Source organism: Nannospalax galili, unplaced genomic scaffold, assembly GCF_000622305.1.
Source record: "Nannospalax galili isolate Female #2095 unplaced genomic scaffold, S.galili_v1.0 scaffold212, whole genome shotgun sequence".
Lineage (NCBI taxonomy): Eukaryota > Metazoa > Chordata > Mammalia > Rodentia > Spalacidae > Nannospalax > Nannospalax galili.
In genome coordinates, this window is record NW_008333884.1 from 2,787,445 (window position 1) to 2,801,779 (window position 14,335).

The 14,335-nt window shown below is 51.9% G+C and overlaps 1 protein-coding gene across 2 annotated transcripts in view; it reads left to right on the plus strand.

The window, feature by feature from the left end:
• Positions 1-356: 356 nt before the first annotated feature.
• Doc2b (double C2 domain beta) overlaps positions 357-14,335 on the plus strand; it is a 33,631-nt gene continuing 19,652 nt past the window's right edge. For both annotated transcript variants that reach the window (XM_029561440.1, XM_008828760.3), the window contains exons 1-2: positions 357-902; positions 12,281-12,360. In XM_029561440.1, the coding sequence (XP_029417300.1) occupies positions 530-902; positions 12,281-12,360 (453 nt within the window). In that variant the 5' untranslated portion in view covers positions 357-529. The remainder of the gene's footprint in view (positions 903-12,280; positions 12,361-14,335) is intronic.

The following is a 14,335-nucleotide window of genomic DNA, read 5'->3' on the forward strand; positions in this document are numbered from 1 at the left end:
TACATGTGTGTCTGTATCCCGTAGCCCCGAGTGGGTGGTCATTTCCACTGAGTGTGCACACGTTTGTATGTGTTTGCAGTGCTCTTGCACAACTACATGTGTCCGGCAAGAGTGAATGCAGCCCCTCACGTACTGGCACGCAGGACCTGCAGGACCCTGCCTCCCCGCTTGAACAGTGAGTGTGCATGAGGGAAGGAGCCGGTGGCCCTGCAGACCCGAGTCTGTGTGTGCTCGCCGTGTGAGCGGGAGTGAGTGTGGCAGCTCCACTCGCTCGCTCTGCGCCCGCCCGCGCAGCACACTCACTGCTTGGTTGCTACCGGGTGACGCGGGCTGGGCCCGCCCCCTGCCTGCCGGCCCCACACTCACTCGGCCCGCAGCCGCCGAGCAAGCAGCAGCAGCTTCGGGGCCGTCCGGGGACCGCGCCCGCAATGCCTGCAGCCCCTTACGCGCCCCGCCGGGCCTGCTGAGCCACCCCCGGGCCGGGGTCGCGCCGGGCCGGGCCGCGCCCGAGCGGGGCGGCGCTGCCTGCATGACCCACCGGCGGCGAGGGGAGAAGGCGACCATCAGCATCCAGGAGCATATGGCCATCGACGTGTGCCCCGGGCCCATTCGGCCCATCAAGCAGATCTCCGACTACTTCCCCCGCTTCCCGCGGGGCCTGCCCCCGGCCGCCGGGCCTCGCGCAGAGGCACCTCCCGACGCCCCCGCACGACCCGCCGCGGCCAGCGCGGGCCACCGCAGCCCCTCCGACGGCGCCCGCGACGACGACGAAGATGTGGACCAGCTCTTTGGAGCCTACGGCGCCACCCCGGGCCCCAGCCCTGGCCCCAGCCCGGCGCGGCCGCCAGCCAAGCCACCCGAGGACGAGCCGGACGCCGACGGTTACGAGTCGGACGACTGCAGTAAGTTTCCAAGTCTCAGCCGGGCGCCCCTCCCCACGCTCCGCCTGCCGGGGTCCCCGCAGAGCATCCTCCCTACACCGCGCCCGCCCGTGTCCCTGCAGAGCATCCCGCCGGACCGCGGTCCCGCAGAGCATCCTCACTGCACGGCGCCTGCATCCCTGTAAAGCATCCCCTTGGCCGCCCGATCGCAGCCCCGCGCTCGCTCTGAGCGCTCCCTGCGCGCTCCGCAGACCACCCGGCGCCCCCAGCCCCCCTGGCCTGCACGCTGGAGCTGGGAAGTTTGGGGGCGCCCTCTGGGGGCGTCTTATTTCCCGGCCCCGGATCCTGGGAGCCTGCCCCGCGCCCCCCTTCGGCCCGCGCGTCCGGAGCTCCGGCGCGGGCGGCGGCTTTTGTTCCCCGGAAGGGCGGAGCTGCGCCCCAGGGAGACACCAGTTGCTGCGGGCCGCGCGGTCGCTCCCGACCGGAGAGCCAGCGCCGGGCGGCCGGGCGGTCCGAGAGAGGAATTGGGCAAGCTGAGGCCAGCCCCGCTTCCTCGGTGAGCCCGGCGGCCCGCACAGCGCGGCAGCTTTGCTAGTGCGCGGGCTGAAGAGGACCAGGGGGCGGCTTGTCCTTTGGAGAAACCTTGGCGGTTCCTCCTGATGTTTTCGCGGACCCCGCCACTGCACTGGCCCAGGTCGCCCACCTTCGCTCACCTGTTACGCCGGCTTCCTGGGGCAGAGAGTACCCAGTCGCGACCCCTCCTCGGAGACTGAACCTCAAGGAGCGAGGGGACGCCAGCGTCCTCTGTGCTGGGGCCTGGGCAGGGTCCCTAACGCGGCCCCTGGCGCCTAGTATGGTCCCTGAGTGTGCCTGCCGCACCCAACCTGGGACCATCGGGGAAACCCAGGTGGGAAGAGGACGCTGCTCGTGTCCAGTGGGTTTGTGCGGGGTAGGCGTGGGGTGTCGCTGCGTGGAAGGCCCTCAGCCCAGCTGTGGCCCAAGCAGCTTCACTTAGACCTAGAGAGCCAGCCTCAAAACCCAGTCCTGGGAGCAAGGTAGACTTGTGGGGCGTGGGTCTGGCGCCTGCTTCTCCAGGTCGCTGATAGTCCTTGGTGCAGCATTAGTGCCTGTGTCTGGCCTGGGCAGTCACCTGGGCCTCCGGGCTAGGGCCTGACTTTCCCCCAACATGCATGCCTCTAGAAGCAGAGTTCATTGTGTCACTGCTGGCTCAGACCCCTCATCTCATTCCAGAGAGGCCATCAACAGAGGTGGGTCAAGCCCTCATGAACACAGCCTGCTGTGATCTTTCTTGGCCCTCTCACTCAGGGCATGTCAAGGCCCTGCCTCCTGGCATGGGTACTGGAGAACAGGCCTCACCGGCTGCTTTCCTGCAGGATGGGTGGGCAGAGTTTATTGCCTGCAGGGCTATGTCCTGCATCTGCCTCACAGGCCCAGTTCCTGACAGCCTGTTCAAGGCTCCTGGATGGTTGGCCCCCCCTTTGGGGAGGTCCTAACTGGGCTACCCTCAGCCTCTGGAGGATACAGAGCCACTCTGAGAAGAGTGGGAAACTGTTCCTATTACCTATATCCTGCCAGCTGCCAGGGGAGTGAGCAGGTGGGTGGGACTTGTGCCTGAGCTTCAGACCACCCTCCCGGTCCCCCAGTGGCCCTGTGAATGGCATATGGCCAAAAGGAGAGAAATTTAGTCATTACTTTATGGCTATCCCCAAATCCACCAGAAAGAATACAACTCCGGCCAGCAGCTCCATCTTCAATCCATCAACTTCACAGTTGTCATGGAGCACTGTCTCAGTAATTGGGAGTGGGGCAAGAGGAAACAGGACTGGGTCCTGGGCGCAGGCTACAGGTGTCCTAGCTGGGGACAGACATGAGCTAGGTGGCTAACAGGGCAGGCCTAGATACAGGTTTTCCAGTTTGAACTGGAGGTTACCCGCACTAACAAAATACAGAAAAGCAGTCTGGAGGTTGCAGAGCTAAGAAGGTGGCTATGAAACTGAGCCAGGAGGCTTGTTTCTCATCTGGATGAGGAGCATGGAAATCTTGGCTCTTGTGGATGAGGAAACCTTGCACAAGCCCATCCTGTACCTGGTACCCCAGGCTGTGCTCCCTCTGAGCTCTGACAACCAGATCCTTAGAATAAGCCTAAGTGATTTGAGCCAGATGGTTCATTATGGCTTTAGCCAGGGCTATGCTATTTGCTGCCCTAATTATTGGATTATCTGTTCTTACAAAAAGAAATGAGGGCGGCTGCTCTGTTGTCCAAGTGGTGGTTGAAAGGCTGCTTGTTTGCTTGGCTCTGTTCCCCTCTTTATATCCCCTCCCTTTTTGATTACCCCAAGGCACGTGTATGTTCATACACACACACACACACACACACACACACACACGACCCTTGTGTTCACTGCCAACCTTAACAGGCCAATGATAGAAAGGAAACACCTGAGTCCTGGGTTCCTCTGTGTCTCAAGCTGCCTGTTTCCTGCCCCTGACACCTGCTCCTGTGGTCCTGCCTCCCCATCTACAGAGGGAACCTGACCCCATCCTCCCAAAGTTGTAATCACTAGGAAACTTTGGGATGCAAGTTCCATAAAATCAATTCAGAATAGCTTAAAGAGGACAGTAGAGGTCCTGCTGCAGGACCTGGGGTACACTGTAGCAGCCCTTCAGCACCCAGTCTTTCCACTCAGCCAGCTCTTTTCTTCTTAGGCTGAAAATCAGAGCAGATTTCCTATTTCCATACGGGTGAGGAGATAAAACCACAGTCCCAGGAATACTGTCAGTCTCCATCAGCAAAGCAGGATGTTCATGGTCCAAGGCAGCTGCTGTGGGTCCAGGTATCATATGCAACAGAAGATCCTAGTTTTGAGAAGAACCAGTTTCTTCCCCCATGTCTAGGACTAAGAAACTGCTCTTAGAAGTTCCCAGGAGACCTGTCCTTTTGTCTCATTGGCCAGAAATGCATCACATGTCCCTGTTCTGCATGACTCACTCAGCTGGGTCAGGACAGGTACTCATGGAGGTCTGGAACACACCGAGGTCCTACCAAAGAGCAAAGATGAGGTAGAGGAAGCTTTGTTGGGTCTGCCTGGAAGGCTCTCCTGGGCATGGGCAGATCCCAGTTCTTGCTGTATGTAGTTCCTTTCTTCACACCTAGAACTTCTGTGGGCCTCAGTCATGTTCTGCCCAGACCTGCCATCATATTCTTATACATTCAACAGCACAATACCAGCTATGTGCCAGCACTGTGCCAGGCACAAAGAATTAAGCATGGGCTAGACCACAGTCTCTGGTCTCAGGATGTTCATAGAAACCCTTCAAGGGGACCAGCAGGGAGGGACAGGGAGATGGAAACCTGTAGGAGAAGTTCTGGCTTACTTTAGAGTACCCAGAGAGGACTATGCTCTGAGGCTGGGGGGAAGGGGAAAGGAAGGAAAAAAGACGGCCCAGGAACTAAGTGTGGAAAACACAGCCCAGTAGGGGCACAACCATAGAACCAACAGCCTCTGCTGTTGCAAAGGGAAGAGACTGATAATGGGGTCAAAGGGATCATATCACAAAAGGGCTTGAATGCCATACTAAGAGTCTGGGAGGTGATTTGGTTTGGAGCAGCTTAAGGCAAGAAAATAAGATGTATAAAGTCCTAGCTCTGAGAGCAGGAGCATATCATTCACTCTTCTGCCTCTCCCACAGTGCCTCCTGATACAGTGCCTCAGTTTTCCCACCTACAAAATACTTTCAAATCAGGCTTGATAATGTTCTGTAGTTCTTGCCAGTTTAAAAACAAATGTTGCCGGGCGTAGTGGTGCATGCCTTTAATCCCAACAGTCGGAAGGCAGAGGCAGGCAGGTCTCTGTGAGTTCAAGGCCAGCCTGGTCTACATAGTGAGTTCCAGGACAGCTGGGGCTACAGGGAGACCCCCGTCTCAAAAAGACAAAAAAAAAAACCTTTATTATAAAAAATTTTTAATTTACATTTATTACAGTTATGCATGTGTATGATGTGAGGGGTATGCATGCCACACCACACATGTAGAGGTCAGAAAACAGCTCTGTGGAATCTGTTCTCTCCTCCCTTTTATGTGGGTCCCAGGTATTGAACCTGCAAAGCAAACAACTTTATCCAATGAGCCATCTTGCCTGTCCCCTATAAAACTATTCTAGAGGCTAACATTTTTCTTTAAAAAAAAAGAAAAAAAAGAAAAGACAGATTCCCAAGGAAGGTCAGGCAAGTTCAAGTGCAGACCAAGGTCATGGCCAGGCTGTCTGTCTGCACTGGTTCCACTGGGGGACACTCAGCCTTAGAGAATCCAACAGGGGCTTGAGCTTGATTCTCTCTGAATTAGCCCCATTAAAGCTCTATAATTATCAGCAAGCCAGTGACAACTCTCAAAGGCCCATTAGTGACCAACCTTCATTATTTTTCCAAAGATGTAAACTTTCATCAGGGCACGTGATCTGAGTGGCTCTGAGGGCAGGGCCTGCAGAATCCTGGGGTTCACAGAGAAGCAGTGTCTCCTGTCCTTCTGGTCTTGCCACTGCTACTACCACCACAGCCACCTTACTTGGGTCCTTCAGGGCAGCAGTGAGCCCTGCCCCTGACCCATTGCAAAGGCTGGAACCCAGGGCTCTGCTCATTCAAAGCCAGGGCTGTACTGCTGAGCCATACCCCAGCCCCTTGCTTTTGTCCTTTGTTCTCTGGCTGGCTGCATCCCTTAAGGACTTCAGTTACACAAAGCAGCAAAGAGTAACTTTCAGGAAGCCACTAGACTTTAAGACAGACTCTCCAGCTGTACTAGGCCACCCTGACCAGGTCACCTCCCCTCTCTGAGCCTCATTTCTGTAAATGGAAAGATAAAACTTTGAATCATATGTTCCATAAGACAGCTCTTCCTCCACCCCTACAAGTCTCAAAATGGTAACAGAGCTTCCAGTGACAAAGTAGAATTTCTTATAGAACTTTAATGGAGTAAAAGACATTTGTGAATCCCTTTCAGGACACACATTGGGCACACTTTTCCTTCCCAGGTGATGGGAACAGATGTTAGTGTCCTGAGAGGCAGCCCTCCATGTCCCTGGCTTGTCCTCTGGGATTGAGACACAGAAAGAGACCTCAGAGTGTGTACTCTAACATGTGGTGTCATACCCTGCTCCTGGAGAATGACTGGAGAGCAAGGCTGTTTGAATGGCCCAACTTTGTGGACTGACCCTCTGTTGCTTTCCTGGGTGTTGCCTGAGGCAGGACCCTACACTCAGAGACTGAGGTCTCCAGGGAGCAAGTGGCCTGAACTGGACAACAGACTGACTAACTGTCGTGCAAAGTCAATAGTTCTGCAGAATGATGTTGCAGAAGCCTGGCTGGGTGACTGTAGGGAAGAGAATGGCACTTTGCAGCATCCTCACCTAAAGCATCCTCTTTTTGGGGGGTGGGAGGGAAGGATTTATTTGGCTTACCAATTATGGCCCACTGTTGAGGGAAGCCAAGGCAGGAACTCAAGGCAAGAACTTGAAGCAAAAACCAGAGAGGAATGCTGCTTACTGGCTTGCTCTTAGGCTCACATTCAGCTACCTTTCTTAAACCACCTGCCCAGGGATGGCACCTCCCACAGTAGGCTAAACCTACCACAATCAATTAGCAATTTAAAAAAATTGCCCCACAGACAAGCCCACAGGGCAATCTGATGGAAGAAATTCTTCCATTGAGGTTTCTTCTTCCCAAGTTGGTCAAGTTGACAACCAAGATTAGCCATCCCAAGTGACTCCTTATCAACTTGGCAACAAACATATCACTGTTAAACCATAACCTTTCCTTTCTTTGTTCCCAAGACCTCACGTTAACATCACAATATAAGACACAGCCCAACTTTAAAAGTCCCCATCTAAAAATTCCAATGCTTTAAAGGTACAAATTCTCTTTAAAAATCCAAAGTCAGCATTGGTGGTATAGTGGTGAACATAGTTGCCTTCCAAAGTCTTTCAATTGTGAGCTCTTGTAAAATCAAAAACAAGTTAAATACATTCTATTCCAAGAGGAAAGAACCAGGGTACAGTTACAATCAGATCAAAACACAACCAAAATCCATCAGTGTAGAAAGTTCAATATCCAACATCTGGAACTCACTTGCCAACCTCTGGCTCCAAAAGGCTTGGGCAGCTCCACTTATCCAACCCTGCCAGCCACAGCACACACAGCTTGTCTTGCAGACTGAAGCCAGCTCCATTCTGCACCTGCTGCTTTTCTTTGGCAGTCATCCCATGGTCCAGCATCTCCAGTACCATGGAGTTCTCCTCACAACTGAGGCTACACCTTCATCAGGGGTCTCTCCTGGCCTCTTGAGGGACTCCAACCCTGCCACACAGTGCCAAGCCTCAGCTGCTCTCTGTGACCAATTATGCAGCTTTCATGCCACCAATCATGTGGGAGACTCTTACACATTACCAAGTTGGGCTTCCATTTTGAAAAGAAGCCTTTCTATGGTCCCCTCTGAACTACAGCTTCTATGTACTAACCTCAAAGGAAATATTTCCCAGAAGATGTATCCTCAGTGATGCTGGTCCCTTATTAGTCACCCCTAAAATATGAGCTCCAGCTAACCAGCATCTCTTGTCTCAGTAAAGCACAGGTTTCACTTCAGTGGTGATGGTTTCTTGTTAATTAAAGCTGACTTCTTTTTTTTTCTGGTCTTTTTGAGACAGGGTCTCCCTGTATCCCCAGCTGACTGGGAACTCGCTATGTAGACCAGGCTGGCCTTGAACTCACAGAGATCCACCTGCCTCTGCCTCCTGAGTGCTGGGATTAAAGGCGTGTGCCACCATGCCCAGCGAAACCACAGATTCTTTTCTTTTAATTTTTTTTAGAAGAAGCATTTCAGTACAGTTTTAACATACTCAATAACAGTTTCCAAAGCAAAGATACATCTCTTTCAAAAGTGGCTATAAAATTTTTAGGTTCGCTGTTGAATTAATACAGTTATACAATATTGAACTCAGTATAAGCCCTGTAAGATGGCGTCCTCACCCCAGCATACTCTCCCACAGCATCCTCACCCTCAGCATCCTCTTCTACAGCATCTTCACCTGCAGCATCCTCTCCTGCTGCACCCTTATCATTAGATCCTCACTCACAGCATCCTCATCTGTAGCATACTCACCTACCCAGCTGATTGATGGAAAGGAGCGAGGATGCCACAGCAAAGGGCTCGCTGTGGTCATCGCTAATCCACACATTCTCCATCGCTAATCCATACATTCTTCACTTTCAACTCACTCCAGCCCTAGTAACTCTTAGTCTAAACACAGCTCTAACAAGTAGTATTGCCTGGTTTTCTAGACGAAACTGAACGGAAGGAAAAGCTATTTGTGATACCGGAGGCTGGAGTGAAGGGAGAGGGCAACAAAATGAGGCACCACTGAGGACCCCCAGTTAAGGGGTCACCTTATACCCCTTCTGTCTGACTGTGAGTGTATCCCACAAGAGGAATCATTATAGTCATAGTAATGAGTCTACTTATTCCAAAAAGCTTAAGTGACCATTTATACATAGTGTTCCCAAAGGCAGGGAGAGGGTGATCCAGTTGAGGGCAGTTCCTTCCACTTCCAGAAATTCCTCAGTGGGGCAAACGTAATGATCTAGAAGCATCACCAAAGTGCATCTGCTGCACATGTAATCACCTGATGAGCCCAGTGTGCCATAAAGTACTGATAGTTGTCTCCAGGCTGCAGATGAGGAAACTGAGGCACAAAGAGGTAGGAAAGGTGTCCAAAGTCACAAGACAGGGATACGCAGAACTGGGATTTGAACCTGTGGAATCTGACAGCAAGTGCTGCCCCTCCACATTCACACTGTGCTGGAGACAGAGACAGCGACATTAATCACCTGTTGGGAACTGGGAGAATCTGACACACCTCTATGTGCCCCTCAGGAAAAAAAAAAAAAAAAAAAGGGCAATTGAATACATAGCCTTTGATGCATCTGCCTCCCCAAAGACCCAAGGAACTGTCATATCAGGAGCTGTGCTGTCCAGAAACCTGCAGGCTTTGCAAAGGCCATGTAGGGAGTATGCAGGACTCTGTAGGCCAGCATGTCCTCAGTTCTGCCATTGCGTGGGAAGACAGCCACAGGCTAGATGCATGCAGTGGGTATTGCTGGAATCAGCTGTTGCCACAGTTCACCTAGAACCTGTCTTCAAGTCCATTGTAGACTCCTGCTGAGTACAGAGTCCTAGTCCAACCCTTCATTCACCTCAGCATCATGCCAGCCCCTGTCTACCAGGTACCTATGGTTGGTCCTTCCCAAGTTCTTCATGCCACTGGCCAGCTACTATCTGTTGATGCCACCTGGCTCAGGTGAGGAATCACTTCCTCCAGAAAGCGTTCCCTGATGGCCCCGCTCACACTGAGGCCCAGAGTCCCTCCTGGGGCTCTCCATGTCTCTTGGTTCACTGGACAACATTATGATCTGCCCAGTAGTTAGGGACAGGATCAGGGCTTTGGAGACATGCAAGAACATGCATCTTGCTGTCTGGAGACTTCCTAGGTCTTTCCCACCCAGGCCCTGTCCCTCTTACTAGGTACCTTTGGGACACTGAAGGCCACAGCTGCAGCAGGTGACTGCCCCAAAGGTGGCAGCGGAACCCAATTATTACCGCATCCTCTCTCTGGCCCTTGGCAGCAGCGTGAAGACCCAGCTGGGGTCCTCATTGCCATTGCCCACTCAGGGGCTCTGAAAACCTAGAGAGATCAGGGAACCGAAGTCTTATGTGTCACCTGGGGGTTCAATCAGCAATCAGGCTGGTCAAGGCCTGCAACCTCTTAGAGCCTCACCTCTGCTTTCTCAGACCTCCCTGTGACATTGCCCATGTTGGAGGAACTGAGGCACAGTACCCAGGGTGCCTGGTACACATGAGCAACACATTGGATTGGAACAGGCAGCACAGAGCAGGATTTGGGAGCTGGGCTCTGAACTGACAGCCTAGGTGTGATCAGGTACCTTTCATGGGGTTAGGTTGACCCACCCAGCATTTCTAAGCCTCAGCTCCTCGTCTGACAGTGACAGAATATTGTCACTCCCAGGGGTGCCAGTGGGGGAGATGGATGCAGAGGGTAGCACACAGTAGGTGTCCAACTGTCACAGTACCAACCATTGAGCTGGGCAAATGACATTCTTCTATTCCTATTTAGAACAAAAATAGTGGTAATTTTTCTTTTTCTCTTATAGTGCTGAGAATTGAACCCAGGGCCTCTACCACTAAGATAGATCCCCAGTCCAAAAGTTAGTGATGGGTATGCCTTTTGATCCTCACCTGTTACCTAGAAGGAGCAGTTCTGTTGTTAATGGTTGCAAGCTTTAAATCTGTGTTTGTAGAACTTGAGGTGTTTGTTTTGTTCTGCTGTGCTATGGATGGAGCCCAGGGCCTGGTACAGACTAGGTCAGCATTATGCCCCTCAACCACACGTCCATCTACATCTTTGCCTTATTCCTGAGCTTTTTGGATTGGCCTGGTGATGGGAGTTCTGAATGTGAACCTGGGCCTCCATTCTCTGTCAGTCAACTGTGAGCCTTAGCACTGGGGATCCATCCCCTTTCTTAATCTTCCATACTAAAGTCAACTGGATAATTTAAAATGGCATTAATGTGATCCCCGTGTGGTTTCACTAAGCTTTGCTGTGACCGTACTTTGCGTGCTTTAACTAATTCCTGCCATTTAGAAACAAAAATGACTTTCCCTTTTAGCTTGTGCAGCAGCCTGAAGACAGCAGCTGGGGACAGCTAGTATCTGTGTGTGTGGGGTGGAGACTGTTGTGTTGGAGGGTGTGTTCTGGATTGTGTTGGTGGGTGTGCCGGGAGACTACCTCCTCTGCCTGTTTCACACAGATCCTGCATGTTCACTTCCGAGGACTATAGAGGACATTTTTGCTGTATACTGCTGCTGCTTCCAAAGAAATCATTTTTTTTTTTTAGTATTTTATTTGGGGCTGGAGAGATGGTTCAGCAGTTAAGAACACTGGATATTCTTGCTAAAGACCCAGGTTTGAATCCCAGCACCCACATGGCAGCTAACAACTGTCCATAACTCCAGTCCCAGGGGATCCGACAGCCTCTTCTGACCTCTGAGGGCATTGCACGACACGGGTGCACTTACCTACACGCAGGCAATACACGCATACACATAAAAAGATTTTTTTTAATTTAAATATGTGTATGCATTGTATTGCCTGCATGTAGGTAAGTGCACCCGTGCAATGCCCACCGAGGTCAGAAGAGGCTGTCAGATCCCCTGGAACTGGAGTTACGGACAAACCGCTGAGCCATCTCTCCAGCCCCGAAGAAATCTTTTAATCTTGGGGAAAAAATATGACTTTTGGGCCAGCAAGCTGGCTCAGCAACCAAGCCTGATGACCTGAGTTCAATCCCCATGACCCACATAGAAGGAGAGAACTGACTTCTGAAAGTTGTCCCCTGACCGCCACATGCATGTTGTGGCACACGTGCACAGACATAGATAAACAAATGTAAAAAATAGTAATAATATGCTCGGCGTGGTGGCGCACGCCTTTAGTCCCAGCACTTGGGAGGCAGAGGCAGGCAGATCTTTGTGAGTTTGAGGCCAGCCTGGTCTACATAGTGAGTTCCAGTACAGCTGGAGCTACAGGGAGAGGCTGTCTCAAAAAGACGAAAAAAAAAGAAAAATTAGTAAAAGTAGTAATAATAGCTGGGCATGGTGGTGCATGCCTTTAATCCCAGCACTCAGCAGACACAGGTGAGCTAACCTCTGAGCTCAAGGCCAGCCAGGGCTACATAGGGAGACCTTGTCTCAACAAAACAAAATGAAAGTAATAATTAATAATAATAAATGTGATTATTGGGGCTAGAGAGATGACTCAGCGGTTAAGAGCACTGGCTGTTCTTACAGAGGATCTGGGTTCCATTCCCACCACCTTTATGGCAGTTAACAAGTCTATAACTCCAGTTCCAGGGGAATCCGACACCTTCTTCTGATCCCTGCAGGATTTGCACAACACAGGTGCACTTACACACACGCAGGCAATAAACTGATGTACATAAAATAAAAATAATAAATTTAAAAATTAAAAAATAGCCAGGCATGGTGGCACATGCCTTTAATCCCAGCACTAGGGAGGCAGAGACAGGCAGATCTTTGTGAGTTCAAGGCCAGCCTGGTCTACATAGTGAGTTCCAGGCCAGCTAGGGCTACAGAGAGACCCTGTCTCAAAAAGACAAAAATAAATAATAAATAAATTAAATAAATAAATACATATATACATACATACACACTAAATGTAACTATTGAAGCCACACAGGGGAGAGCATCACTCCTCCTGACGTAGCCAGCGTATGACCCACACCTTCTTCTCCCACAGCTGCCCTGGGCACACTGGATTTCAGTCTACTCTATGACCAGGAAAACAACGCCCTGCACTGCACCATCAGCAAGGCCAAGGTAGGCCCAGTGCCAGCCCCACCTCTGGGCTCTGGAAAGGGGGCTATTCTTACCCATCCTTTTTGTCCAGGTTTCCTAGTGTCCTTGCTATGTGGGGTACAGCTGCCCACTCTCCAGATTTGCCTTGTCCAGTAAGGCATTTGGGGGAAGGATGGAAGGAGAATTTAGAAGGCCTGGAAGTTTTCAGAACCTGGGAGGGGTTGCTGAGGAAGTAGGGAGGTGGCGGACCTGTCTTGCAGGGGAATGAAGGGAGAAGCAGGTTGAATACTGAAGTCTCTGAGTCTCCCCACTCGAAGGTTCCAGACCCTAGGCTCCCTGAACCCCCTGAAGTTTCTCCTGCTCCTAAAGCTGCAGGTGCCACTGAAGAAGGCTCCAGGCAGAATGTTAGCCATTGGGACTGAGCCCCAGAGGCCCTCTGAGCCTTGCTGTAGGGGTTTGTGGGCACTGGTGGATCACACTGTGGCCTGGCCAGGCTCCATCTTCCGTGTTCCCCTGGAGCTTTGCCCTTGAACCTGTGTCTGTTCCATGTTCTCAACCATACTGTTCCTTCCACCTACCCCCATGGTTCCCTCTGGGAGAAAGGTGCCAAAGTTCATGTTTTCCCACAAGGTAAGAGCCCCTGTAGCCAGTAGAGACCCCAGTAGGGCTATGGAAGGACCTAGGTCCAGCCCAGCACAGATTGATTAGCTTCCACTAGCTGCCAGGCCCAGACCCCACTCAGTCTCCCCAACCTGCTGGCATCCTTCTATTCCTCCCTCCTTCCCAACTTGCCACTGAGAGGTTTCCCCTGTCTCTGTGGTCACCTGGAGGATGCCATGCCCCTGTCCAGCCTGGGTCACCCCATGTGGACTTGCATGGACAGGTAAGAGAAGCATTCACATTAGGCTCAGGGCCCAGATTGGGTACTTGATGGGCCAGCCACTTCATCCTAAGCCCCTGCTCACTCTTCTGGGACCTTTCAGACTGTGACCCTGAGAACAGAGCTGAGCACCAGGTGACCCCAGGCTGGTGAGGTGGAGGCAGGCCGCAGAGCCAGGCAGAGCCTGTCCTTCCCATCTCCCGGCTTTGTAAAGCCTGCTGTGCTTGGGAACTAGCTATTAGGCCGCTCTAGAAGAGCCTGCCTTTTCCTCTCCATCCCAGAGCCTGGGCTTCCTGCCTTCTCATAGCTCCTTGTGAGTGTGTGCATGTGTGTGCACATCTGTGTGTATTTCTTTGCCTGTGTGCACACAGAGGTGAATCTACGATGCACACAGAGGTGGAGACCAGATGCCTCTGAACTATGGAGGCCCTGTTCTCTGTAAATCTCTACAGGAAGGGGAACAGGCCTGGGAAAAGCTAGGGCTCTGGAAGGGGATCCCAGAGTGCCAGTTGAAGTGGGGCTCACACTCAGACCTTCCAGGTAGATGGACTCCCAGGCTGTACCCTCACTTGGCCACCATCACCCCCTAGGTGAGGATCTGTCTTGATTTGTTACTCTGTAAACAGGACTCACCACCCACCCTGTGTGGCTGCTGTAAGCCATGGAGGAATAAACACTTGGCACCTGGCAGTCTGTCTAACAATCTTACAGAACAGTGCCTAGTAGTGTGCATCCACCAACCTATGAACCCAGGAAACTCATCTCCAATCAGAGTTCAGAACCCAGCAGAGAGCTATGGTGGGAGACTTGGTGCTCCTTTTTCTTTTTTCTTTCCCCCCCCCCTTTTTTTGAGACAGGGTCTCTCTGTAGCCCCAGCTGTCCTGGAGCTCACTATGTAGACCAGGCTGGCCTTGAACTCACAGAGATCCGCCTACCTCTGCCTCCCAAGTGCTGGGATCAAAGGCGTGCACCACCACGCCTGGCAACGTTTTACTTTTTAATTGTGATAAAATATCACAGATGTACAGCTTAATGCTGAACCCATTCACAACTGTTACCTCACTGCTCTCCATCCCAGAACCTTTTCACCTTGCCAAACTGAAGCTCTTTGCCCAC